This window comes from Crotalus tigris, unplaced genomic scaffold (genome assembly GCF_016545835.1).
Source record: "Crotalus tigris isolate CLP2741 ecotype Arizona unplaced genomic scaffold, ASM1654583v1 scf7180000021573.356075, whole genome shotgun sequence".
NCBI lineage: Eukaryota > Metazoa > Chordata > Lepidosauria > Squamata > Viperidae > Crotalus > Crotalus tigris.
In genome coordinates, this window is record NW_024098572.1 from 1,428 (window position 1) to 28,048 (window position 26,621).

The window sequence follows — 26,621 nt, forward strand, 5'->3', positions numbered from 1 at the left end:
AGGAATTCTGGGAGTTGAAGTCCCCAAGTCATGAAGAGGCCATAGTTCCCCCATGCTGGCTCAGGAATTCTGGGTGTTGAAGTCCCCGAGTCATAAAAGAGCCAATGTTGCCTACCCCTGGACTAGACATTTCTCCTTAATATAGTGGGGATTTATTCGGTTCCTTTAAAGTTATCCAATACAGATTGTCCCTCGACTTACTTACGCTTCATTTAGTGACCGTTCAAAGTTATAATGGCCATTTTTCCACACGTACGACTGTTGCAGCATCCCTGTAGTCACGTGATGAAAATTCAGATACTTGGCAACTGACTCGTACTTACGACAGTTTGAATGTCCCGGGGGTCCTGCGATCCCCTTTTGTGTCCTTCTGACTGGCAAAGTCAAAGGAAGCCAGATTCGCTTAACAACCGGGTTACTAATTTAACAACTGCAGTGATTCACTTAACAGCTGTGGGAAGAAAGGTCATAAAATGCAGCAAAATTCGCTCAGGAAATGTCTCACTTAGCAACAGAAATGTTGGGCTCAGTTGTGGTCGTAAATCGAGATATTAACCTGTAATGTCCTAAATTCGCATAGTAAAAAGAAACTGGATTTTATTTTATTTTATTAGCTTTCACTGTCTCCCATTATTTTATTCCGGCAGTGGTTGTCGTAGCAACTAGACTACAAATCACCATCTTTTTCCCCTCAGTAAAAAGGGAGGAATAAAGGAAGCAAATTTGGTTAATTAAAAGGTGTTTGGGGAGAAAAAACAAGTAGCTTTTTCATTGAAGAATCGCGTTAAATTACGGTGGCAAGAATAAATAAATTAATTAAAAACCAGGAGTTTTGTAGCACCTTTTTCCAACTTAAGGAATTTTTCATTAGAAGTGAAAGCTTCTACCTTTAAATAAGAAATTTCTCAGTCTGAAAAGTCACCACAGGGTTCGTCTTGATTTATTTTATTTTATTTTATTTTATTTTACTTTGGGGGGGGGGAGAAATATCCCGTGACTTTTCATAAGAACCGGATCCCGAATCCGAAAATAACTTGGCGTGATGCCTTTTGTGATAAACTCACTTTATCTTGACACGTAAATCGGATAAGGAGGGCTTTGTGACAGACCTGGATGTTTTCCTTTTTTTTCCTCAAGAATCCCATTAAGATTATCACGATATAAAATACAAATGGAATGGAATTAGAATTAGAACGGAACAGAACAGAACAGAATACAATAGAATAGAAGCTGGAAGGGACCTTGGAGGTCTTCTAGTCCACCCCCCTGCTCAGTGAAAATAGCAGCAACAGGAAAATGGGGAAGGGAAAGAAGGGAGAAAGAGTGGTGTAAGGCAAACTTATTTTTTAAAAAAAGCACTGACTCTTTTTCAGCCAAGTAAAGTACAAAATGGAATGACAGGAGGTCCTTGACTTATAACAGTTCACTTAGTGACCGTTCAAAGTTCCGATGGCACTGAAAAAAGTGACTTACGACCGTTTTTCACACTTGCGACCATTGCCCCTTGGTCACAGGATCAAAATCCAGATGCTCGGCAACTGACCCACATTTATGACGGTTTGCAACGTCCGGGGGTCACGTGTTCCCCTTTTGCGACTTTCTGACAAGCAAAGTCAAGGGAGAAGCCGGATCCACTTAACGACCATGTTACTGACTCAACAACTGCAGCGATTCACTTCACAACGGTGGCAAAGGAAGGTCGTAAAATGGGACAGAAACTCGTTTAAGGACTGTCTTGCTTAGCAATGGAAATTTTTTGCTCCGTTGCAGCCGTAAGTTGAGGACTGGCACTCTGGCCTTGACTTTTGACTTTACCAATTGAACAAGTCTGAGCCCTTTCTAGAACAACAAACCAGGTTAATCAGCAAAAACCAAAGTTAAAAAAAAGTTCATTCATTCATTTATTTATTTTTGTCTCAAGCCCAAAGTCCAGAAGGGGGAAAGGAAAAAAAAAAAAAAACCTGGATAGCTTCTTTTCTCTAATTAAAACAGTTGGTTTTGCTATCTTGGCTAGCTCCATCGTTGTTTCCCTGGATAGTTGGAAGAGATAAACATCAAAATGGGACCAACAGCCCATTCCAGATGGATGGTGCTTCTCCCTTTCATTAAGCAGGCCAGAAGAAGAGCCATGAATTGTGGCTAGTTCCTACAATCAGCAGATTCGGGGCACTTATAAAGGGAGGAATTCGTTTGCTTGTTTGCCCTGTGGCTGCGCCGCGAGCAACACTTTCTGGGTTTTGATCACCGTAGTTGGGCCTTCTCAACTCTGTTTATCAGCCTTACTCCCTTTGTTATTGTGGTTTCTGGTTTCTGGTTTTTGTTTTTCACATTTATGAAGCGTTAAAGTCTGCCAGGGAGTGTAGTTTACAACTACTTTCATCAATAAATGAGTTTTTCAAGAAGAACCATGGATAGATCAGGAAATATCATTGTTTCTCCAAGGAAAAGTACTGGAGATAAAGGCACCAGGCTGGAAATTGAGAAATGGTGAGTTCTAGTTCCGCTTGAAAGCTGTCTGGGTGCCTTTGGGCCCTTCAGCGGGAGAGGTGAGTTCTAGTCCCGCTTTAGCCATGAAAGCTGGCTGGGTGCCTTTGGGCCATTCAACAGGAGACGGTGAGTTCTAGTCCCGCTTTAGCCGTGAAAGCTGGCTGGGTGCCTTTGGACCATACAACAGGAGACGGTGAGTTCTAGTCCCGCCTGAGGCGTGAAAGCTGGCTGGGTGCCTTTGGGCCCTTCAGCAGGAGACGGTGAGTTCTAGTTCCGCCTTAAGAATGAAAGCTGGCTGGGTGACTTTGGGCCAGTCACTAGGTGTCGGTGAGTTCTAGTTCCATCTTCAGCATGAAAGCAACCTGGGTAACTTTGCGCCAATCACCAGGAGATGGTGAGTTCTAGTTAGTCATGAAAGCCAACTGGGTGATTTTGGGCCAGCCACCTCACAGGGTTGTTTTTTTTGTGAGGAAAATAGGAGGCAGGAGGCGCATTAGATATTTTCATCAACTTGAGTCTTTTATAAAAAAAAAAATAATCAAGGCTAGGTGTAAAATAAAGTAACATTATACCATGACATGCCACGTTAATGTTTGCATGCCACAGGAACAGGAGCTCAAGCCCCACGTTGGACATTCATCATTATTATCGCATATAAACTGATTCCGCCTCCTTTAATAGGAACGGGAGCCTTTACATGTAAGAACCGGAAAAATTTCATTCTCCCAACGTAATTTTGATTAAGGAGCTACTTGGCATTCCGTGGAGAAGGATATCCTGTGAAGAAAAAACCTTTTGTTTTGCAATCACATTATTAAATTTGAAAGATCCCGAGTGCTTTGTTGCCGACTTCAAAGGGGATTCCCCCCAGGGAGGTTCAGGGTCAAATATATCAAATTTATAATAGTTGACAGAATAGTTATTGTCCAAGTCTCGTTCACGTTTCCCCTTTCTCCGGAGAAGGAGCGTATTTTCTTCAAACTGTTAACCCATTGTCTGGAAAATTAATGTTGTGGCCCTCTCCCTTTTTTTGCATTTTGAACTTGAACGTAAGAGTTACTCTGTGTAAAAATCAAAATTCTGTAGGGAGCAAAGGAGTATGCCTCTTTCCGTGCCTGTGGTGAAGAAAAAAAATAAATCTTACAGTCTGCTTGGCACGTGAATAAAATTAGAAGTTGTAATTCAACAACTGCCTGCATTAGAAGATCTTTGGAGCTCCACTCATTTTTTTCTATTTCTATTCTTATTTCTATTCTATTCTATTCTATTCTATTGCATATTTCTATTCTATCCTATTCTATATTTCTATTCTATTCTATTCTATATTTCTATTCTATTCTATATTTCTACTCTATTCTATTCTATATTTCTATTCTATTCTATTCTATTGCATATTTCTATTCTATTCTATTCTATATTTCTATTCTATTCTATTCTATTCTATTCTATATTTCTATTCTATATTTCTACTCTATTCTATATTTCTATTCTATTCTATTCTATTGCATATTTCTATTCTATTCTATTCTATATTTCTATTCTATTCTATATTTCTATTTTATTCTATTCTATTGCATATTTCTATTCTATTCTATTCTATATTTCTATTCTATTCTATTCTATTCCTATGATCTATGTTCTGTTAAAGTTATGAAGGACAAAATAAACACAAATAAAACTGGGGTGGCTCTATTTTGTAATAGGATTCTGCAATAAGTCAGATATTCAGATTTCTATTCTGTTGTGGTCTATTCTATTCTATATTCTATTCTGTTCTGTTCTATATTCTGTTCTGTTTTATTCTATATTTTGTTCTATTCTATTCTTAATTCCATTCCATAATTGGGTCTATAATTGATTCTGCATCTATAATATATATTCTGTTCTATTCTGTTCTGTTCTTTTCTATAGCAGATAGCTCTTGTGACCTAATACAGCAGCATTTCTCAAACTTGGCAGTTTTTAAGGCATGTGGACGTTCAACTCCCACAATTCCCCAGCTAGTTCTGTATAAGTGCTGCTCCCTGGTGAGCCCATTCCGGTGACCTTTTCTGTTTTCTGCATATGGAGAATTGAATTGATGAGATGGATGCTACTCACTAAGTGGTTTGAGGCAGCTCAGAAGATTCCCAGCAGAGCAGAGCCTGTTTTCTCAACAAGTTAAAAAAAATAAAAATAAAAAATAAAAACACTGATCCTGGGTATTATTTCCTTGGAACACCCTTTATTTTTCCCCCTCTTTTTAACCAGCAAAAAAAAAAAAAATTGTTCTTCACATTTGTCCATTTGTCCATTGAAGGGGTCTTCAAACTTGGCCCTTTTATGACTTGTGAACTTCCAACTCCCAGAATTCCTCAGCCAGCGTGCCTGGCTGAGGAATTCTGGGAGTTGAAGTCCACAAGTCATGAAGGGGCCATAGTTCCCCCTTGTAATGAAGGGGCCATAGTTCCCCCATACTGGCTGAAGAATTCTGGGAGTTGAAGTGCCCAAGTCATGAAGGGGCCATAGTTGCCCCATGCTGGCTCAGGAATTCTGGGAGTTGAAGTCCGCAAGTCATGAAAGGGCCATAGTTCCCCCATGCTGGCTGAGGAATTCTGGGAATTGAAGTCCACAAATCATAAAAGGGCCAAGTTTGAAGACCCCTGCTTTAAGTAATAACGATGGAATCAGGAATGGGTAGATTCCCTAATTATCAGGGACCTTGCAGAAAGAAGTGACATTTTAGCTACTTAATTGATTTATAGGCTGGCTTTCCTTTGGAGAGACACTCTTGAGGGGGATCAACAGATACTCAGATTTTTTTAAGAGGGGCGATGCATCAATTGCCTTTGTTGGCAGGAATATATGATATCACAGATGAAAAAGGGTTGATTCTCCCCCCCCCCTTAGCATCCTTTTAATCTCTTACTAGAAGAGGATGTTTTTTAATTTTAAAAAAAACCTAGATAAATCCTTCATAAAAAGGCCTACAATAATTTCTCTTAGTAAACCAATAAAATGTACGGTAAAATGACCTTTAATACCTGTGAATCACTATAATATTTCCAATGAACGGGATTGAATCGCTTTGATCTCAGAAGTCTTAACTGTTTCGTCGTTACAGTGTTATCCAACACTGGAAGTTTTTAAGAAGGGACTGGAGAGCCATGAGTCTGAAATGGGATAGGGTTCCCTACCTGAGTAGGGGGTTGGGCTAGATGACCTCCAAGGTCCCATCCAGCTCTATTCTATTCTAAGAGACTGGACAGCCATGGATCTGAAATGGTATTGGGTTTCCTGCCTGAGCAGGGGGTTAGACTAGATGACCTCCAAGATCCCGTCCAGCTCTATTCTGTTCTAAGAGACTGGACAGCCATTTGTCTGAAATGGTATTGGGTTTCCTGCCTGAGCAGGGGGTTGGACTAGATGACCTCCAAGATCCAGTCCAGCTCTATTCTGTTCTAAGAGACTGGACAGCCATTTGTCTGAAATGGTATTGGGTTCCCTACCTGAGTAGGGGGTTGGACTAGATGACCTCCAAGATCCCGTCCAGCTCTATTCTATTCTAAGAGACTGGACAGCCATGGGTCTGAAATGGTATTGGGTTTCCTGCCTGAGCAGGGGGTTGGACTAGATGACCTCCAACGTCCCTTCCAACTTTGATGATGATGATGATGATTATAAAAGGGGATCACGTGAGCCCTAGGGACACGGCAACGGTTGTAAATAGGAACTAGTTCCCAAGCGCCTGAATTTTCTTACTAATGTAGAGGTTAAGTGAATCTCTCTTTCCGGACATCACAAAAAGGGGGTCACATGACCCAGGGACACGGCGACCGTCATAAATAGGAACCAGTTGCCCGAGCGCCCAAATTTTGATCCCGTGACTATTGTAAGCCACTTTGTTTTCGGTGGTCGTCGTAACTTTGAACAGTCGCTAAATGGACGGCGGTAAACAGTCCATTAACCAGTAGAACCACCTGCCTCCAGAAGTGGTGAATGCTCCCACACTGGAAGTTTTTAAGAAGAGACCGGACAGCCATTTGTTTGAAATGGTATAGGGCAGTGGTTCTCAATCTTTTTAATGCCGCGACCCCCAACTGGTCGTAAGTCGAGGACTACTCAACCGGTCGTAAGTCGAGGACTACTCAACTGGTGCAGCACCGTTTGCAGAATGGGACTTTTGGCGGGCTCAGCAGGGCAGAGACAGCCTAGACAATTTCTATTGGCTTTTGAAAGCCAATAGAATTAGACTCTATTCAAGAGAGTCTATTCTATTGGCTTTCAAAAGCCAATAGAATAGAAGGGAGTAGCACAGCTAAGGAAAAGGGGAAAAAATGGCGGACTGCATTGTTTGGCGACCCCCATGAAATGGTCATTCGACCCCAAATGGGGTCCCGACCCACAGGTTGAGAACCGCTGGTATAGGGTTTCCTGCCTGAGCAGGGGGTTGGACTAGATGACCTCCAGGGTCCCTTCCAACTGTGCAGAAAAGGGGAGTTTTCTTACCGTGCTGTGCTCACGGCCCCGAGTTAAAATCCTGCCAAGCCACCCGCCATAAGGGGCTCCATCCTCGCACGCTCAATGCAAGCGTGTCGGAGGTTAAACTATTGGTAGGTTTCCCAGTTGAATTTGAACAGTGATGTTTTTTGTCTCTGGGAAGTCTTTGGGAGCTAAAACCAGCGAGTGTCCTTGAAGAGAACAAGGAGAATATTATGCGAAGCATTAGCCACGCACTCTCCTCTCCGGGCTGCTTTTAAAGCCATTTACGATTTCCAGGTTGAAAGGACCCAAAACGGGCGCACATTTTAGAGCATGCGAAGAGTTGCAACGGCGTTTGCGGTTTTGGGGTTTTTTTTTTCTTTTCTTTTCTTTTTAAGCCAGAAATGTTTAAACTTGCTTTTTTTTTTTTAATCTTGCGAACCCGACCACAAACAACGAGGACTAGTAGCCTGCAGGGTGTGTTGAAACCACACTGCTCTGACTTACAGGGTTTGGTATGTTAGGTCCTTGGTGCTCTCTCAGTTGTGTTGCTTTCCTGAAGATGCTTGGCTACTAAACTGGAGAACGTGATTGATGCTAACCCCCCCCTCCCTTCTAGCACTGATGATGTTACCTAGTTGGGTGATGAAATGTCTACAAGAAAACATCCAAGCTGAAAGAGTATAAAAGAACCCACAGTGCTCCTCCTCTCCTCCTCCTCCCCCTCTTCTTTGCAAACCACACTCCCTCTTAGCACTGATAATGTTACCTAGTTGGGTGATGAAACGTCTACAAGAAAACCATCAAGTTCAGAGAGAACTAAAGACCGTACATCCCTCCTTCCTCTCCTCCTCCTCTTCTCTGCAAACCCCACTCCGTCCTATCACTGATAATGTTACCTAGTTGGGTGATGAAACGTCTTCAAGAAAAGAACGAAGCTCAGAGAGAACTAAGGACCTCACATCCTTCCACCACCACCACCACCTCCTCCTCCTCCTCCTATTGTGTCTCTCTTGTTTGTTTTCTGTGCCAAAACAGACAATTATAGAGGTGCAAATGACAAACTCAGTAACTCTTCTGTATCAGCAGCTTCTTGGGCAGTCTGAGCTTTCTGAATTGACTTAATGGAATATAGAATAGAATAGAATAGAATAGAATAGAATAGAATAGAATAGAATAGAATAGAATAGAATAGAATAGAATAGAATAGAAAATATGGAATAGAATAGAATAGAATAGAAGTAGAGTAGAATAGAATAGAATAGAATAGAATAGAATAGAATAGAATAGAATAGAATAGAATAGAATAGAATAGAATAGAATAATGGAATGGAATGAAATAGAAATACAGAATAGAAGAGAATAGAATAGAATAGAATTACAGAATGGAAATACAGAATAGAATAGAATAGAATAGAAAATATGGAATAGAATAGAAGTAGAGTAGAATAGAATAGAATAGGAAATAGAATAGGAAATAGAGAATAGGAAATAGAGAATAGAATAGAATAGAATTACAGGATGGAATAAAATATAGAATAGAATAGAATAAGGATGGGATGGGATGGATGGAATAAGTTAATAGAATAGAATAGAATAGGAAATAGAGAATAGAATAGAATTACAGGGTGGAATAAAATATAGAATAGAATAGAATAAGGGATGGGATGGGATGGATGGAATAAATTAATAGAATAGAATAGAATAGAATAGAATAGGGAATAGAGAATAGAGTAGAGTAGAATAGAATAAGGATGGGATGGGATGGATGGAATAAATTAATAGAATAGAATAGAATAGAATAGAAATCTGAATATCTGAATTACCGCACAATCCTATTACTTGGGGGGGGTCCCCTTCAAAGCTTGCCAAAGAGGTTGAAGTTCCGCAAAGACCCGTGATTTTGGTTTGGTTTTGTTTTTTTAATTTTTCAACCGTCTGACCGGGATGAAACCCACCGTTGAGCGGTGCCCATTTTTTTTCCCATTTCCCCACAAGCTGCTGTGCCTTTTGTCTCCCCAGAGGGTGGGGGCGGGAAAAAACATTTTATTCTGGCAGGAGAGCCGAGAAAGCTGCTCAAGAGCCATTTGGGAATGACAGGAGAGCCAGGGTTCATCATTTATTCATTCTCTTAGCTTCTTTTATTAATGCAACTGAAGGGGTCTCTCCAGTTGGCTGCTACATCACCAGCTAGCCAGCCGCTCCGTGTGGGATCCTGTCAATTGGCTAACCCAGAACCTGAGCAGGAAACGGATTCCTGTTATCAAGGCAGATCAGTTGTTTACATTCCCCCCCCCCGGTGCTTTTGTTTATTTTTTTTTCCTCCCCAGTGTTCGTTTATTTCTCGGAATTACATCCCACCATTATTATTTTACAAATAACTCAAAGCGGTACAAATATCCACTTCCCACCTAATGTTTTTCCCAGAGCAACAGCCCTGTGAGGTGGGCTGGGCTGGGAGGGAGTGACTAGCTGCAGATTACCCAGCTGGCTTTCATAGCTAAGGTGGGACTAGAACTCACCGTCTCATGAGGATTGGCCCAAAGTCACCCAGCCGGCTGTCATACCTAAGGCGGGACTAGAACTCACCGTCTCCTGGGGATTGGCCCGAAGTCACCCAGCTGGCTGTCATACCTAAGGCGGGACTAGAACTCACCTTCTCCTGGGGATTGGCCCAAAGTCACCCAGCCGGCTGTCATTCCTAAGGCGGGACTAGAACTCACTGTCTCCTGAGGATTGGCCCGAAGTCACCCAGCCGGCTGTCATACCTAAGGCGGGACTAGAACTCACCTTCTCCTGGGGATTGGCCCAAAGTCACCCAGCCGGCTGTCATTCCTAAGGCGGGACTAGAACTCACTGTCTCCTGAGGATTGGCCCAAAGTCACCCAGCCGGCTTTCATGCCTAAGGCGGGACTAGAACTCACCGTCTCCTGGCTTCCAACCTGGTGCCTTTACCAGTAGATCACGCTGGCTCTGATGTAACTCTTTACGTAAAGATCCAAGAAAATAATTTCAGAATGAATGAATGTCTTGCTCTTTTCATCCTGCTTATCTGGAGGACAGCCCTCATGTTACCTAATTAGGTCATGAAATGTCTGGAAGAAAACGACCCAGCTCAGAAACCACCAAGGATCCCACAATCCTCCTCCTCCTCCTCCTCCTAGCAGTGATGATGGTACTAGTTGGGTGATGAAACGTCTTCAAGAAAACCGCCAAGCTCAGAGAGCACCAAGGACCCCACAATCCCCCTCCTCCTCCTCCTCCAAACCCCACTCCATTCTAGCACTGATCATGTAACCTAGTTGGGTGACAAAACGTCTGCAAGAAAACAACCTAGCAGAGAGCATCAAGGACTCCACAGTCTTCTTCCTCCTCCTCCTCCTCCTCCTCCTCCTCCTCCTCCTCCTCCTCCTCCTCCTCCTCCCCCTCCGCAAACCCCACCTATTCTAGCACTGATGATGTAACCTAATTGGGTGGTGAAACAACTCTGCTGAGAAACCAGCAAGGACCCCACAGTTCAACCCTAAGCTACAGACAGCCTCTTCTATAAGTCTTAGACTATTTATGCAATCTGGCATTTTAATCTCATCGTGGACTTTCTCATTTCCCACCAGAAAATGCCTGTGGAATATTTCAAAGTAGGATAACTAATCATGGGAGTAATGCCAGGATTCAATTCCGTTTGTAAATAATGCCTCTCTCTCTCTCTCTCTCTCTCTCTCTCTCTCTCTCTCTCTCTCTCTCTCTTCTTTCTTTCTTTCTTTCTTTCTTTCTTTCTTTCTTTCTTTCTTTCTTTCTTTCTTTCTTTCTTTCTTTCTTTCTTTCTTTCAACAGGGGATGCAGAAGTTGGCTGGCCAGTACTTAAAGAAAGAATGGCCTGGCGTGAAAGCAGAGGAGCGGACTGATTTTAGGTAAGACAACCTTACGTCACACCGTTGTTAAGTGAATCTGGCTCCCATATTGACTTTGCTCGTCAGAAGGTCGCAAAGGGAGAACACGTGACCCTGAGACCCAGCAACCGTCATAAATATGAGTCAGTTGCCAAGGGTCTGGATTTTGATCACGTGACCCAGTACCGTTGTAACTTCAAACAGTCATTAAACAAACCGTCGTAAATTGAGGACCACCACTATAAGTAGTATAATACTTTTAGAATATATGAAATGTTAAAACCTTGAGAGGGTCTATTTAAATGAAGAGTTTGGATATTTAAAGGTATTGAACTTTGGGAAAACTATAAGTGAATACTGAGGGGAAACTAAGCTTCCATAAGAATCTTGCATATAATGATTTAATAAAATAGCTTTTCTAAACACAATGGAAACAAGCTGATTAAGAAACAGGTGATACATCGATGTTATTACTACATGCATAAATACTAAAAAAAGGTTTATATTCAACCCGGTATATGCTGAAAATATTAAGAATTATATTTGTTTTAACGTAGACAAAAGGAGAATATTACAGGAGGAAGAGCAGATTGAGAGAAATAGTACCGACATATTGATTAATTGTAGAAATTATTTCCAAATTTTTTTCGTTCTTTTTTACCATAATTAAAAGTATATTTAATCTTTAAATATTCCATTTAACAAATCAAGTCCTCTAGTCTTTTAACTCTTATTCAAAACATTTTTTTAATCCATTGTAATTTTCTTAAAGTCAATCCCCTTTAGAGATCTAAAACATTTCCTTTCTATAAGCCTTTCCAACTCTTTTATATTACTCATATCAAGAAATAAAATAAAAAAGAAGAAGAAAAAGACAGCACTATGTTACTTAAGCGGCTCTTCCCTCTTAAAGTCAAATTGACATCCAAAACTTTTCTATTTCTTTAACCATATTCAAACAGGTATTTCTTTTTTAAATAGTCTCTCTGATAGGCCCCATCGTCTATTTTCTTAATTTTCACTTTAGCCTACTGGTAGAAATTAATTATGGATCGTTTTAAATATATGAACCCAGACAACACACTGTTCACGAAGCACTAAAGATTGTTATTGTAAAAAACTAGAAATATATATTTTAGAGTATTATTATGAAATTATTATTATTTTTAGTATTAGTATTGTTTAACTATTTGGGGACTGTATTGTTTAATAATTAGGATATTAATTTGTTTATGTTCTCATTATTATTATGTTCACTTTTAATTTGCTTATATTGATGTTAAAGGGGAGTTAAAGTGCATTACGGATTTGGTTATTTATATAGTTGGTAATGTTAGTTAGATTATGATTATCATATTTGTAACCCTGTATTCAGCTCTGGGAAGTGGGGGAGGGAGAGGGGGGGTTTGGGGTGGATTAATATTGTAATTTTTATAAAACTTTTTAATAAAAAAAATTAATTTTATATATATATATATATATATATATATATATATATATATATAATATATATATATATATATGTAGGTCTTTGGTTGTTCGGGTTTTCTCCCGCGTAAAATTGGAAGTGTCTTGGCGACACTTCCAATTTTACGCAGGAGAAAACCCGAACAACCAAAGACCTACATACAAACACCCGCGAAAACCTCAGAAAACAAATATATATATATATATATATATATTATATATATATATATATATATATATATATATATATATATATATATATATATATATATATATATATATATATATTATATAACAGATATGGAAGAGAACTATCCAACCTGCGGCCTTTAGCAGATGGCCTTAAACCCATGGAGGAAGATTTTTTTTTTTACACACAGGTGGTCCTCAACTTACAGCCATTCATTTAGTGACCGTTTGAAATTACAGCAGCATTGAAAAAAACAGCTTATGACCATTTTTGCACGCTTAAAGACCAATGTAGTATGAGCAGTGTTTTGGGCTGAGCTGAGCTCTGAAAGAGAGCTAGGTGGTTAAGAAATATCAGTCAATCACAATCCAGATGATAAATGAAAGGAAGCTTTATATTGATGTGGTTATTATTTGCAGAAACATGAGGAAAATGTCTGTATTTAACTGTCATTTATTTAAATAAAAACTGCATTAATTTAAGGTTGGCCAAAGAGAATATTATTGGAAGGAGAAAAAATCAACTAAAGCTATTATATGAACTATAGAAATTAATTGTTATTGATTGTTTTTTCAACATTAACCCAAACAATACGATGTTTACCAAATATTAAGGGGTATGTTAAAAATCAATAAAACATATTTTTTTTAAAAAAAGAAATATCAATCAGTTAATAAATACAAACTGGTCTATCTGTTAAATACTTTTTTTTCATCACTGGAAGTTTTTAGGAAGAGACTTGTCTGAAACGGTATAGGGTTTCCTGCCTGAGCAGGGGGTTGGACTAGATGACCTCCAAGGTCCCTTCCAACTTTATTATTATTATTATTTCTTCTAGAGGTTGGTGGCTTCCCTGCCAATGAAAGCTCACGCTGTTTCATGATCGTGTTTTTCTTCAACTGTATTTTTTTTTCCCCACCTGTTCAGATTACCCAGTTAAAATTCCCCCAGGTTTTAACTTGGCGTTCCGTAGCTTGCAGTCCAGGTGTAACCAAAATAAAAATAAAAATTAAAATGTTTGGGCAAATTCACTTTGTAAATAAATCTGCACCGTGGGATAATGCTGCAGAAGTTGACTGTAAATGGTAAGCAAAGACTTTCGCTGCTGGTGGGATGGAAGGCTTTTAACATTGGAAAAATAAAAATTATATTAGATGGGTTTTGGGATTTGGATGGGTTTCCCCCCTCCCTTTTTTTTTTCTTTCTTTTTTTTTTTGCAGTAAGGCAGTTTTTTTTTTCAGTCTGAAGGTGAAAATATAACCGTGTGAAGGTGAAGATATAGCTGTGTGAAAAAATGACAGTTTGATCATTTTCTCCCCCCTTCCTCCTCTCCCCCTCCTCTTCTTCCTTATCCTTCTTCTCCTCTGCTTTTCCATCACCCTTCCCCTCCTCCTCCTCCCTCTCGCTCTCCTCCTCCTTTTCCACTACCCTTCCTCATCTTCTATCTCCTTCTCCTACTTCTCCCCTCCCCCTCTTTTTCATCCCTTTCCTCCTCCCTCTTGCTCTCCTTCTCCTTTTCACTACCCTTCCTCATCTTCTATCCCCTTCTCTTCCTCTGCCCCTGCTTTTTCATCCCTTTGCTCTGCTTCTCCTTTTCACTACCCTTCCTCATCTTCTACCTCCTTCTCCTACTTCTTTCCTCCCCCTCTTTTTCATCCCTTTCCTCTCCTCCTCCCTCTTGCTCTCCTTCTCCTTTTCACTACCCTTCCTCATCTTCTATCTCCTTCTCCTCCTCTTTCTCTGCCCCTGCTTTTTCATCCCTTTGCTCTCCTTCTCCTTTTCCTTTTTCACTACCCTTCCTCATCTTCTACCTCCTTCTCCTACTTCTTCCCTCCCCCTCTTTTTCATCCCTTTCCTCTCCTCCTCCCTCTTGCTCTCCTTCTCCTTTTCACTACCCTTCCTCATCTTCTATCTCCTTCTCCTCCTCTTTCTCTGCCCCTGCTTTTTCATCCCTTTGCTCTCCTTCTCCTTTTCCTTTTTCACTACCCTTCCTCATCTTCTATCTCCTTCTCCTACTTCTCCCCTCCCCCTCTTTTTCATCCCTTTCCTCCTCCCTCTTGCTCTCCTTCTCCTTTTCACTACCCTTCCTCATCTTCTATCCCCTTCTCTTCCTCTGCCCCTGCTTTTTCATCCCTTTGCTCTGCTTCTCCTTTTCACTACCCTTCCTCATCTTCTACCTCCTTCTCCTACTTCTTCCCTCCCCCTCTTTTTCATCCCTTTCCTCTCCTCCTCCCTCTTGCTCTCCTTTTCCTTTTTCACTACCCTTCCTCATCTTCTACCTCCTTCTCCTACTTCTTTCCTCCCCCTCTTTTTCATCCCTTTCCTCTCCTCCTCCCTCTTGCTCTCCTTCTCCTTTTCACTACCCTTCCTCATCTTCTATCTCCTTCTCCTCCTCTTTCTCTGCCCCTGCTTTTTCATCCCTTTGCTCTCCTTCTCCTTTTCCTTTTTCACTACCCTTCCTCATCTTCTATCTCCTTCTCCTACTTCTCCCCTCCCCCTCTTTTTCATCCCTTTCCTCCTCCCTCTTGCTCTCCTTCTCCTTTTCACTACCCTTCCTCATCTTCTATCCCCTTCTCTTCCTCTGCCCCTGCTTTTTCATCCCTTTGCTCTGCTTCTCCTTTTCACTACCCTTCCTCATCTTCTACCTCCTTCTCCTACTTCTTTCCTCCCCCTCTTTTTCATCCCTTTCCTCTCCTCCTCCCTCTTGCTCTCCTTCTCCTTTTCACTACCCTTCCTCATCTTCTATCTCCTTCTCCTCCTCTTTCTCTGCCCCTGCTTTTTCATCCCTTTGCTCTCCTTCTCCTTTTCCTTTTTCACTACCCTTCCTCATCTTCTATCTCCTTCTCCTACTTCTCCCCTCCCCCTCTTTTTCATCCCTTTCCTCTTCCCTCTTGCTCTCCTTCTCCTTTTCACTACCCTTCCTCATCTTCTATCCCCTTCTCTTCCTCTGCCCCTGCTTTTTCATCCCTTTGCTCTGCTTCTCCTTTTCACTACCCTTCCTCATCTTCTACCTCCTTCTCCTACTTCTTCCCTCCCCCTCTTTTTCATCCCTTTCCTCTCCTCCTCCCTCTTGCTCTCCTTCTCCTTTTCACTACCCTTCCTCATCTTCTATCTCCTTCTCCCTCTTTCTCCTCCTCCTCCTCCCCCCCTTTCCCCTTCCCCTCCTCTTACCTCTCGCTCTCTCCCCTCCCTTCCTCCCTCTTTCCCCCACTGATCTGGTGTTGGACTAGAGGACCTTCCAGCTCCCATCCAACTCTGTTATTCTGTTATTTGTGTCTGCATTGTAGGAGCCTCTATCCTGTCTGGAAATCATTTCTAGAAAGCACTGTGCAAGTGGCCCAGTCCAGGATCAATATCTGTGAGAACTATAAAAACCTCATTTCGGAACCCGCCAGGGCAGTGAAGTGCTTTAAAGAACAACAGCTGAAAAAGGTACCTTCCGAGATTTTTGTTCTTCCATTGTGACTTGAGAGGCTAGGCCAAGGGTAGGCAACCTTGGCTCTTTTATGACTCGCGGACTTCAACTCCCAGAATTCCTCAGCCAGCATGGGGGAACTATGGCCCCTTCATGACTCGTGGACTTCAACTCCCAGAATTCCTCAGCCAGCATGGGGGAACTATGGCTCTTTTATGACACGCGGACTTCAACTCCCAAAATTCCTGAGCCAACATGGGGGAACTATGGCCCCTTCATGATTGGTGGACTTCAACTCCCAGAATTCCTCAGCCAGCATGGGGGAACTATGGCCCCTTCATGACTTGTGGACTTCAATTCCCAGAATTCCTCAGCCAGATGGGGGAACTATGGCCCCTTCATGACTTGGGCACTTCAACTCCCAGAATTCCTGAGCCAACATGGGGGAACTATGGCCCCTTCATGACTTGTGGACTTCAACTCCCAGAATTCCTGAGCCAGCATGGGGGAAACTTTGGCTCCTTCATGACTCGTGGACTTCCTGAGCCAGCCATTTTATTAAGCAGAGAGAGAGGGGGGGAGAGAGAGAGACCACATAACCTTTTGCAATAACCTCTAATAAACAAGACCCCAACCATCCATAATTATATCCCTTGCATAATCTCTATGAACAGATTGTTTTCTGAAAGAATCTCTCCTTCCCCTTCCTTCCTTCCTTCCTTCCTTCCTTCCTTTCTTCCTTCCTTCCTTCCTTATTTCCCTCCTTCCTGAGCAGCCATATGGCATGCATTTTGCTCCAAGAGCTGGCACGCTGTGTGCTGTCGACAGCCAGCAAAAGAACTTTCTTTTTGTAAACGAAACGAAATGCACTCTGTGATGGTTGCAAGAATCCGAAAACTAAGCCGTCTTTCGGAGGCGGCTTTGAAATTTTCCAAAGGATGCCCAGATAGGCTTTGAACCTGAGGTGTGTTTGCCTTCTAAAAACATTCCTGGAACGATCCAAGATTTTAAGGGTGCAACTGAAATGGAGGCGTTTCAGGCAGGTCCTGCAAACGCAGTCCCAGGCAGCAGGCCAGGAACCGACTACAGAAAGATCCTTGTGGCTTCTTGCAGAGGGAAGGCTGAGCAAGGGGGGGGGGGTGTGGAATGCTTTTTATTATTGTTATTGTAGAAATGCTGTAGTGGCCGAAAAGGGTTTTTTTAGAGCAGCGTTCTCAACCGCGGCAGCTTGAGGTCTTCGACTCCCAGAATCCTCCAGCTGGGGAATTCTGGGAGTCGAAGTCTGCCGATCTGAAAAGCTGCTAACATTGAGGAACGCCGGTGTAAAGAGATTTACAAAGGAATTTAAAGACGGCCCCGCTCTTTTCCTGCACCTTCCCTGTCGTTTAGCCACCAAAATTCCCCTTTTGTGGAATTGTGGTGGAATCAACAGCCTGTCAGCAAGTCAGGTAGCATCTCGTCTCTGAAGCCCTGAGGGAAAATACACGCACAAATCTAATTGTCTTTTGCAAATATTTGCATGTAAAACGATAGCACAGTTTACTGTGTTCTTAACTCATAGAGCACAACGTAGTGCTAGGTCAGGGGTAGGCAACCTTGGCTCTTTTATGACTCCTGGACTTCAACTCCCAGAATTCCTGAACTAGCCATGCTGAGGGGAAAGGGAGAGGTTTACAAGCTGAGCCAGGCTGGCTCAGGAATTCTGGGAGTTGAAGTCCCCGAGTCATGAAGGGGCCATAGTTTCTCCATGCTGGTTGAGGAATTCTGGGAGTTGAAGTCCCCAAGTCATGAAGGGGCCATAGTTCCCCCATGCTGGTTGAGGAATTCTGGGAGTTGAAGTCCCCAAGTCATGAAGGGGCCATAGTTCCCCCATGCTGGTGAGGAATTCTGGGAGTTGAAGTCCGCGAGTCATGAAGGGGCCATAGTTCCCCCATGGTGGCTCAGGAATTCTGGGAGTTGAAGTCCCCAAGTCATGAAGGGGCCATAGTTCCCCCATGCTGACTCAGGAATTCTGGGAGTTGAAGTCCACGAATCATGAAGGGGCCATAGTTCCCCCATGGTGGCTCAGGAATTCTGGGAGTTGAAGTCCCCAAGTCATGAAGGGGCCATAGTTCCCCCATGCTTGCTGAGGAATTCTGGGAGTTGAAGTCCATGAGTCATGAAGGGGCCATAGTTTTCCCATTCTGGCTGAGGAATTCTGGGAGTTGAAGTCTACCAGTGATAAAAGAGCCAAGGTTGCCTACCCCTGTGCTAGGAAAAGAAAGCAACACAAATTATTTGTCAGTGTTGGAAACGCCAGTATTTTGGATACAGGCAGTCCTCCACTTACAACAGCATTGAAAAAAGTGACGTAGGACCGTTTGTTTTTTTTTTACACTTAACGACCATTGCAGAATCCCTGTGGTCACACGATCAAAAATCAGGACGCTTGGCAACTGACTCATATTTATGACGGTCTCAGTGTCCCTGGGGGGGGTCACGTGATCCCCTTTTGCGACCTCCTGACAAGCAAAGTCAATGGGGGAAGCCGGATTCGCTTAACAACTGTGTTCCTAAGTACAACGGCACTGAAAAATGTGACTTAACGACCATTTTTCATAGTTACGACCTTTGCAGCATTTCCCCGTGATCACGTGATCCAAATTCAGAAGCTTGCCAACTGGCTTGCACTTAATGACAGTTGCAGGATCTCGGGGTTACGTGATCCCCGTTTGCCACCTTCTGACAAAGCAAAATCAATGAGGAAGCCAGATTCACTTAAAACCGTGTCACTAACTTAATAACTTCCGCGATTCACTGAACAACCGAGGCAAGCCATGTCGTAAAACGGGGCAAAATTCACCTAATAAATGTCTCACTTAACAACAGAAATTTTGGGGTCAACTGTGGTTGTAAGTCGAGGATAACCTGTAGTCCTCGGCTTACAACCATTCATTTAGTGACTGTTCAAAGTTACGACAGAAGTGCAAAAAGTGACGTATCCTAAGTTACAAGAGAAGTGCACCAAGCGACTTAATGACCGTTTTTGCCCATTTATGGCCATCGCGGCATCCCTGGTGATCAAAATTCAGACGCTGGGCAGCTGACTCGTATTTACAACCGCGGTCCTATCTCAAGGTTACGTGACCCCTTTCGCGACTGTCTGACCAGCAAAAGTCAATTCGGAATCCAGATTCACTTAACCACCGGGCGATTAACTTTAACGACCGCAGGGATTCACTTAACAACGGTGGGCGAGAAAGGTCGTAAAATGAGGCCGAACTCACTTAACGACTGTCTGGCTTAGCAACAGAAATGTTGGGCTGAATTGTGGTAAATCGAGGAGTACTTACGTGTGTTCATCCAGCTCTTCGTGGCAGATTCTACTTTTAGGAGGAAAGACCAATTTGTTTTGTGTGTGTGTGTTGTTGTTGTTGTTCAGTGCGTGGACCAGCTGATCAGGATCCAGACCGAACTTCAAGAGACGGTGAAAGATTTAGCCAAGGGGAAGAAAAAATACTTCGAAACGGAGCAGATGGCCCAGGCTGTCCGGGAAAAGGCCGACATTGAAGCCAAGTACGTTCTCGTTGGCGTCCAAAATTCTGCACAGAAATTAACTCCGTGCAACTCTTTGGCGTCCTAATTGGCGGCATAATCCTGCTTGTAGCCAATTGGCCCCGATTACCGAGGAATTTCCTGCCTTTCTCCGTTCAATCTCATTTTTGAAAGGGGAAAAAAAATAATAAAAATAACACACCCCTTTCTAAATACAAGGTCTGCTACACGGATTCTCTGTCCCGTTCACCAGAAATAATCTTTTTTTTTTTTTTTTGCTACTTGTTTGTTTGCAGGTCTAAACTTAGTCTTTTTCAATCGAGGATAAGCTTACAGAAAGCCAGTGTTAAGGTGAGTGCAAAAATAAATGGTGTAACGTCCAATTTTAGAGCTGTGTAATGTCTGGCAGTGGAGACACAGTGCAAAAGGGGGATTTGTAGTTTGGGAAACTCTAAGCTGCTTTCTATATATATCACAGGTCGTCCTCGACTTACAACAGTTGACTTTGTGGCTGCTCAGAGTTACAGCAGCACTGGAAAAAAAGGGACTTAGGACCATTTTTCACACTTATGACTTTTGTAGCATCTCGATGATGTGGTCAGAATTCAGGCACTTGGCAACGGACTCATAGTTATGACGGATGCAGCGTCCAGGGATCACGTGATCCCCTATTGTGACCTTTTGACAAGCAAAGTCCATGCGGAAGGGCAGATTCACTTAACGACCGGAATAGAATAGAATTACAGAATAGAATAGAATTATAGAATAGAATAGAATTACAAAATAGAATAGAATTATAGAATAGAATAGAATTACAAAATAGAATAGAATTATAGAATAGAATAGAATTACAAAATAGAATAGAATAGAATTACAAAATAGAATAGAATAGAATAGAATTACAGAATAGAATAGAATTACAGAATGGAATAGAATTACAGAATAGAATTACAAAATAGAATAGAATAGAATAGAATTACAAAATAGAATAGACTTACAGAATAGAATAGAATTACAGAATAGAATAGAATAGAATAGAATAATTGGGAGGCACCTTGTAGGTCATCTAGTCCAACCCCCTACTCAAGAGTTCCATCCCCCTGCCCAATCACCCAAATGTGGTGATTCACTTAACAACTGTGGCAAGAAAGGTCATAAAATGAGGCAAAGCTCACTTAACAAATGTCTCACTCAACAACAGAAATTTTGGGCTCAGTAGTGGTCGTAAGTCGAGGACTACCTGTGCAAAAGGTGTTGTTGTTCTTATTGTTTAAATTCTGAATTGTGAGCCATCCACTTCTTACTCAAATACTGCTTTACAATCCTCAGGTTCCACGCTGCGATAATTTCTCACCCAGTTCTGTTTTTCCTTGTCTAGTTAAAAGCACGCCGGTCTGAGTGTAATTCGAAGGCTACTCATGCAAGAAATGAGTATCTTCTCACGTTAGCAGCTGCCAATGCCCATCAAGACCGCTACTATCAAACGGACTTGGTAAACATTATCAAGGTAAGGATTAATGATTAAAGGCAGATTTAATTGAAGTGCTTCCATTTTTCTCAGGGTTATTCAATTCTCTAACGATGATGTATGGAAACTAATCAAGGAGAGAAGCAACCTAGAGCTAAGGAGAAACTTCCTGACAGTTAGAACAATTAACCAGTGGAACCACCTCCCTCCAGAAGTGGTGAATGCTCCAACACTGGAAGTTTTTAAGAAGATACTGGACAGCCATTTGTCTGAAATAGTCTAGGGTTTCCTGCCTGAGCAGGGGGTTGGACTAGATGACCTCCAAGATCCCTTCCAACTTTGTTATTGACCTGTCATTTTAACCATATTTATATAAATCAGAATTACTGCAAGATCTCATATGTTTCCTCCCTTATAAAGAGAACATTCTGGATCTAAAGTTTAGTGTTCAAAAAAGTTTAAAGGTATTTAACTCTTTTTAAAAAAAATTATTACAGGTAATCCTCGACATACAACCCCAATGGAGCCCAAGATGTTTGTTGCTAAGTGAGACAATGGTTAAGTGAGCTTTGCCCCATTTTACGATCTTTATTGCTGCAGTCGTTAAGCGAATCACTGCAATTGTTAAGTGAGTAACACGGTTGTTAAGTAAATCTGGTTTCCCCATTGACTTTGCTTATCAGAAAGTCACAAAAGAGGGTCACGTGATCCCGGGACGCTGTGACCGTCATAAATATGAGCCAGTTGCCAGGTGTCCAAATTTTGATCACGTGATCACAGGGATGTTCCAGCGGTCATAAGTGTGAAAAACAGTCATTTCACTTTTTTTCAGTGCCAATGTAGCTTTGAATGATCATGAAATGAATGGCTGTAACTCAAGGATGTGGTTTCAGCTAAATATAGATATAATATTGTTAAAAGCCGTAATTTGCATTCCCTAAACACAGAGGATCTGTTTATACCAGAGGTCTTCAAACTTGGCCCTTTGATGACTTGTGGACTTCAACTCCCAGAATTTCTCAGCCAGGCACTCTGGCTGAGGAATTCTGGGAGTTGAAGTCCACACCTCTTAAAATGGCCGAGGGTGAGAAACACCGGTTTAGCTCTTTCTGAGTTAGCATTATTTCCCCCTCACATTATGTCCGGGGTCTTCAAACTTGGCCCGTTTATGACTTGTGGACTCCAATTCCCAGAATTCCTCAGTCAGGCATGCTGGCTGAGGAATTCTGAGAGTTGAAGTCCACACCTCTTAAAGGGGCTGAGGTTGAGAAACACCAGTTTAGCTCTTTCTGAGTTAGCATTATTTCCCCCTCACATTATGTCAAGGCTCTTCAAATTTGGCCCTTTTATGACTTGTGGACTTCAACTCCCAGAATTCCTCAGCCAGCTACATTTCTTGCAGTTAAGTTTGTTGTTTCCTTAACTAACCTGGTTTGTCGGCTAAACCAGACTAGGGAAACATGCTTTAAGTAGATTTGCAGGTGACATTTAATGATTACTTTGTGTTCGCCGTTACGATATGCCTTCATTATAATCCAGATGTTTTTGTCTATCTCAGAAAGCACAAGGAGTTCTACAGTTTCAAATCCATTTACCTTGTATATAACAAATCAAGGTTTAGGTCTGAAAATGTGGTTCTTTTTTCTACATCATTACTTTATGTCTGCAGTGAAGCAATGTGGATGTGATCTGTTGTAGCCTCTGTTAGAGGCAAGGAAAAGGACAGATGCTGGGAGGCTTAAAAAAGGTTTTAAAGTTTTGAAAAAGTTTAAAAACAAATTCGACTGGTACACTAAGTCTTCCTTTTAAGGCTTCCTGTCTCAAAATGGTAGGAAGCTGCATCGCTGGTTTTTCGCAGCAGTGGTCAAAATTAACTTGGCGGCCACCTTTTGAGAAACAGTTCTTCATTTTATTTTTAAAGATTTAAAGAACAAACTAAATCAGTGGTTCTCAACCTATAGTCCACGGACCCCTGGGGACCCGTTACGTTGAAGGCTTGAAGACATGTAATGATTTAAATATTGAATTAAATCTTTGAGGGATCCGGGGCCACAAAAGGTATTTAAAGGGGAGAGGGGTCCGTGGTGAAGAAAAGGTTGAGAACCACTGAACTAAATGACTACATCAAAGAAAAGAAGAAGAAACTGAAAAGAGAGAGAGAGAGAGAGAGAGAGAGGTGTAGGTAGGTGAATTAGATAGGTAAGTGATGGATGGGTGGATGGATGGATGGATGGATGGATGGATGGATGGATGGATGGATGGATGGATGGATGAATGGGTTGTATAGGTAGGTAGGCAGACTGGCATATAATGTATAGGTAGGTAAGTAAGGGTATAGATTGATAGAGGTGTAGATGGGTAGGTAAATGTATAGGTAGGTAGGTAGGTTAGGTAGGTAGGTAGGTAGGTAAAAATATAGATTGATAGAGGTATAGGTAGGTGAATTATGTAGGTAGGTAGGTAGGTAGACAGACAGACAGAAACAAATATGGATGGATAGATAGACAGACAAATATGGACAGACAGACAGACAAATATAGACAGACAGACACAGACAGACAGACAGACAGACAGATAGATAGATAGATAGACAGACAGACTGAAATATGGATGGATAGGTAGGTAGGTAGGTAGGTAGGTAGGTAGATAGATAGATAGATAGATAGATAGATAGATAGATAGATAGATAGATAGATAGATAGTAGACGTGCAGGCAGGTAGGTAGATAGATAGATAGATAGATAGATAGATAGATAGATAGATAGATAGATATTAGGTAGATAGATAGATAGATAGATAGATAGATAGATAGATAGATAGATAGATAGATAGATAGATAGATAATAGACAATAGACGGGCAAGCAGACAGACAGATGAATAGATAGATAAATATGGATGGATGGATAGATAGATAGATAGATAGATAGATAGATAGATAGATAGATAGATAGATAGATAGAGATATAAGATAGACAGACAGACAAATATGGATAGATAAACAAACAGATCCCATTGGCATTGTGCAAATGGTTCTTTTCTAATTTTTTAAAATTACATTTTCTTTGTGAAATGCGACAAACCAAGAAATAGCAGATCAGTGTGTTGCAATTATATATACAAAAAACTATTTCTTATTGACCCCTCTCCCCCCCATAAAACAGGTCGGGCTTCTCGTTCAGAATCCTTAATGTCCTTTTTTTTTTTTCAAAAAAAAAAAAAAACCCTGAAAAATAAGCTTCCCCTAAGACAGGAGTCTCTAGTCCCGATCTGCAGGTTTCGTCTGACTTCAGGGCAGCCTCTCTCGATAGGCACCCGCGGGTTTTGCAGAAGAAGTGTGTTGCGTGGGGTTTTGTGAGTGGCAATGCCAGCCCATCTGGAAAACCCATCGCCGTTTGTTCCCTCCAAAATCCATTGAAGAACTCCAGGGGGAGGGGAGAGAAGTTCAACTGCCTAAAAATAATCAGAGAGGAGCTATTCACGGATCCTTTGTGGAGCCGTGGTGGAACACAGTGAAGCTAAATAATAATTTTGGCCAGTTAATTGCCCATCGGGTTTAGCCGAATGTGAATAAAAGCCGTCCTTCGGCCGGTTGAATTATCTCTAAATAACAATTCAGCTGCCAGAAGGGAAGCCAGAAAGATTTTTTTTACACAAGTTTTAAGGAAGTGTGGAATATAGGTAGACCTCGGCTTATAGCAGTTTATTTAGTGACCAATCAAAGTAACAACGGCACTGAAAAATGTGATCTTTTTCACAGTTAGGACCGTCACTTTTTTCAGTGCCGTTATAACTAAGGAGTACTTGCACAGAATAGAATACGGAATACAGAATAACAGGAGTTGGAAGGGGCCTTGGAGGTCTTGTAGTCCAACCTGCTGCTCAGGGAGGAGAACCTATCCCAGGGGTAGGCAACCTTGGCTCTTTTATGACTCGGGGACTTCAACTCCCAGAATTCCTGAGCCAGTATGGGGGAACTATGGCCCCTTCATGACTCATGGACTTCAACTCCCAGAATTCCTCAGCCAGCATGAGGGAAACTTTGGCCCCTTTATGGCTCAGGGACTTCAACTCCCAGAATTCCTGAGCGAGCATGGGGGAAACTTTGGCCCCTTCATGACTTGTGGACTTCAACTCCTAGAATTCCTGAACCAGCATGGGGGAACTATGGCCCCTTCATGACTCGGGGACTTCAACTCCCAGAATTCCTGAGCCAGCATGAGGGAACTGTGGCCCCTTCGTGACTCGGGGACTTCAACTCCCAGAATTCCTCAGCCAGCATGGGGGAACTATGGCCCCCTTCATGACTCGTGGATTTCAACTCCTAGAATTCGTGAACCAGCATGGGGGAACTATGGCCTCTTTATGACTTGTGGACTTCAACTCCCAGAATTCCTGAGCCAGCATGGGGGAACTTTGGCCCCTTCATGACTCGCGGACTTCAACTCCCAGAATTCCTCAACCAGCATGGGGGAACTATGGCCCCTTCATGACTGGTGGACTTCAACTCCCAGAATTTCTGAGCCAGTATGGCCCCTTCATGACTTGGGGACTTCAACTCCTGAATTCCTGAGCCAGCATGACTCAGCATGGAAACCTCTCCCTTTCCCCTCAGCATGGCTGGCTCAGGAATTCTGGGAGTTGAAGTCCACGAGTCATATAGGGGCCAAGGTTCCCTACCTCTGACCTATACCATTCCAGACAAATGCTTGTCCAGTCTCTTCTTAAAAACTTCCATTGTTGGAGCGTCCACAACTTCTGGAGGCAGATAATTCCACTGGTTAATTGTCCTCACTGTCAGGAAGTTTCTGCTTAATTCCAGGTTGCTTCTCTCCTTGGTCAGCTTCCATCCGTTGCTTCTTCTCCTGCCTCCTGGTGCTTTGGAGAAGAGGTGGATCCCATTTTCTTTGGGGCAGTCCCTCAAATATTAGAAGACTGCTATCATGTCACACTTAGCCCTTCGCTTTGTTAGACTAGACCAGGGGCCTTCAAACTTGGCCCTTTTGTGACTTGTGGACTTCAACTCCCAGAATTCCTCAGACAGCGTGCCTGGCTGAGGAATTCTGGGAGTTGAAGTCCACAAGTCATGAAGGGGCCATAGTTGCCCCATGCTGACTGAGGAATTCTGGGAGTTGAAGTCCACAAGTCATAAAAGGGCCACGTTTGAAGATCCCTGGACTAGACACACCGGTCATTCCTTACCAACATTCTCAAAACCTCATCTCCTTAACACATTGCCACTATTTAACAGAATAACCAAGTCGGAAGGGACCTTGGAGGTCTTCTAGTCCAACCTCCTGTCCGTGTGGGAGACCCTTTACCCTTCCAGACCAATGGCTGTCCAGTCCAGTCTTGCTAGTGATCAGATGTTCTTACCTTGGAGAACAACTCAACCATTTTTGTCGATGATTTAGAACAGACATGTCAAACTTGTGACGTCGCGCAACGTATTGGAGCTTTTTCCCCATTGCCAGCAATGGGGTGGGCGTGGTTTCCTGGTGACGCGTCCGGCCCATGGGCCGGCTGTTTGACACCCTTGATTTAGAAGTTAACCAGTTTGTATAATGTGAGATGAATAATACAATGCTAGGAATGACTCAGCAGGAGTCTGTGTCCCTTTAAGAGCTTGAGTATAAAAGGGAAGGCTTTCTGCTAAGAGTCTCTCTCTCTCTCTCTCTCTCTCTTCCATTCCTCGCTGTAATCAAGCTTTG

The 26,621-nt window shown here is 42.2% G+C and overlaps 1 protein-coding gene across 1 annotated transcript in view; it reads left to right on the top strand.

Moving 5' to 3' along the window:
* The first annotated feature begins 10,757 nt into the window (after positions 1-10,757).
* Positions 10,758-26,621, top strand: part of FCHSD2 (FCH and double SH3 domains 2) — a 70,550-nt gene continuing 54,686 nt past the window's right edge. The window contains exons 1-5 of the mRNA XM_039318832.1: positions 10,758-10,859; positions 15,783-15,927; positions 19,332-19,465; positions 19,741-19,795; positions 20,823-20,951. Coding sequence (XP_039174766.1) covers positions 10,786-10,859; positions 15,783-15,927; positions 19,332-19,465; positions 19,741-19,795; positions 20,823-20,951 — 537 coding nt within the window. The 5' untranslated portion in view covers positions 10,758-10,785. The remainder of the gene's footprint in view (positions 10,860-15,782; positions 15,928-19,331; positions 19,466-19,740; positions 19,796-20,822; positions 20,952-26,621) is intronic.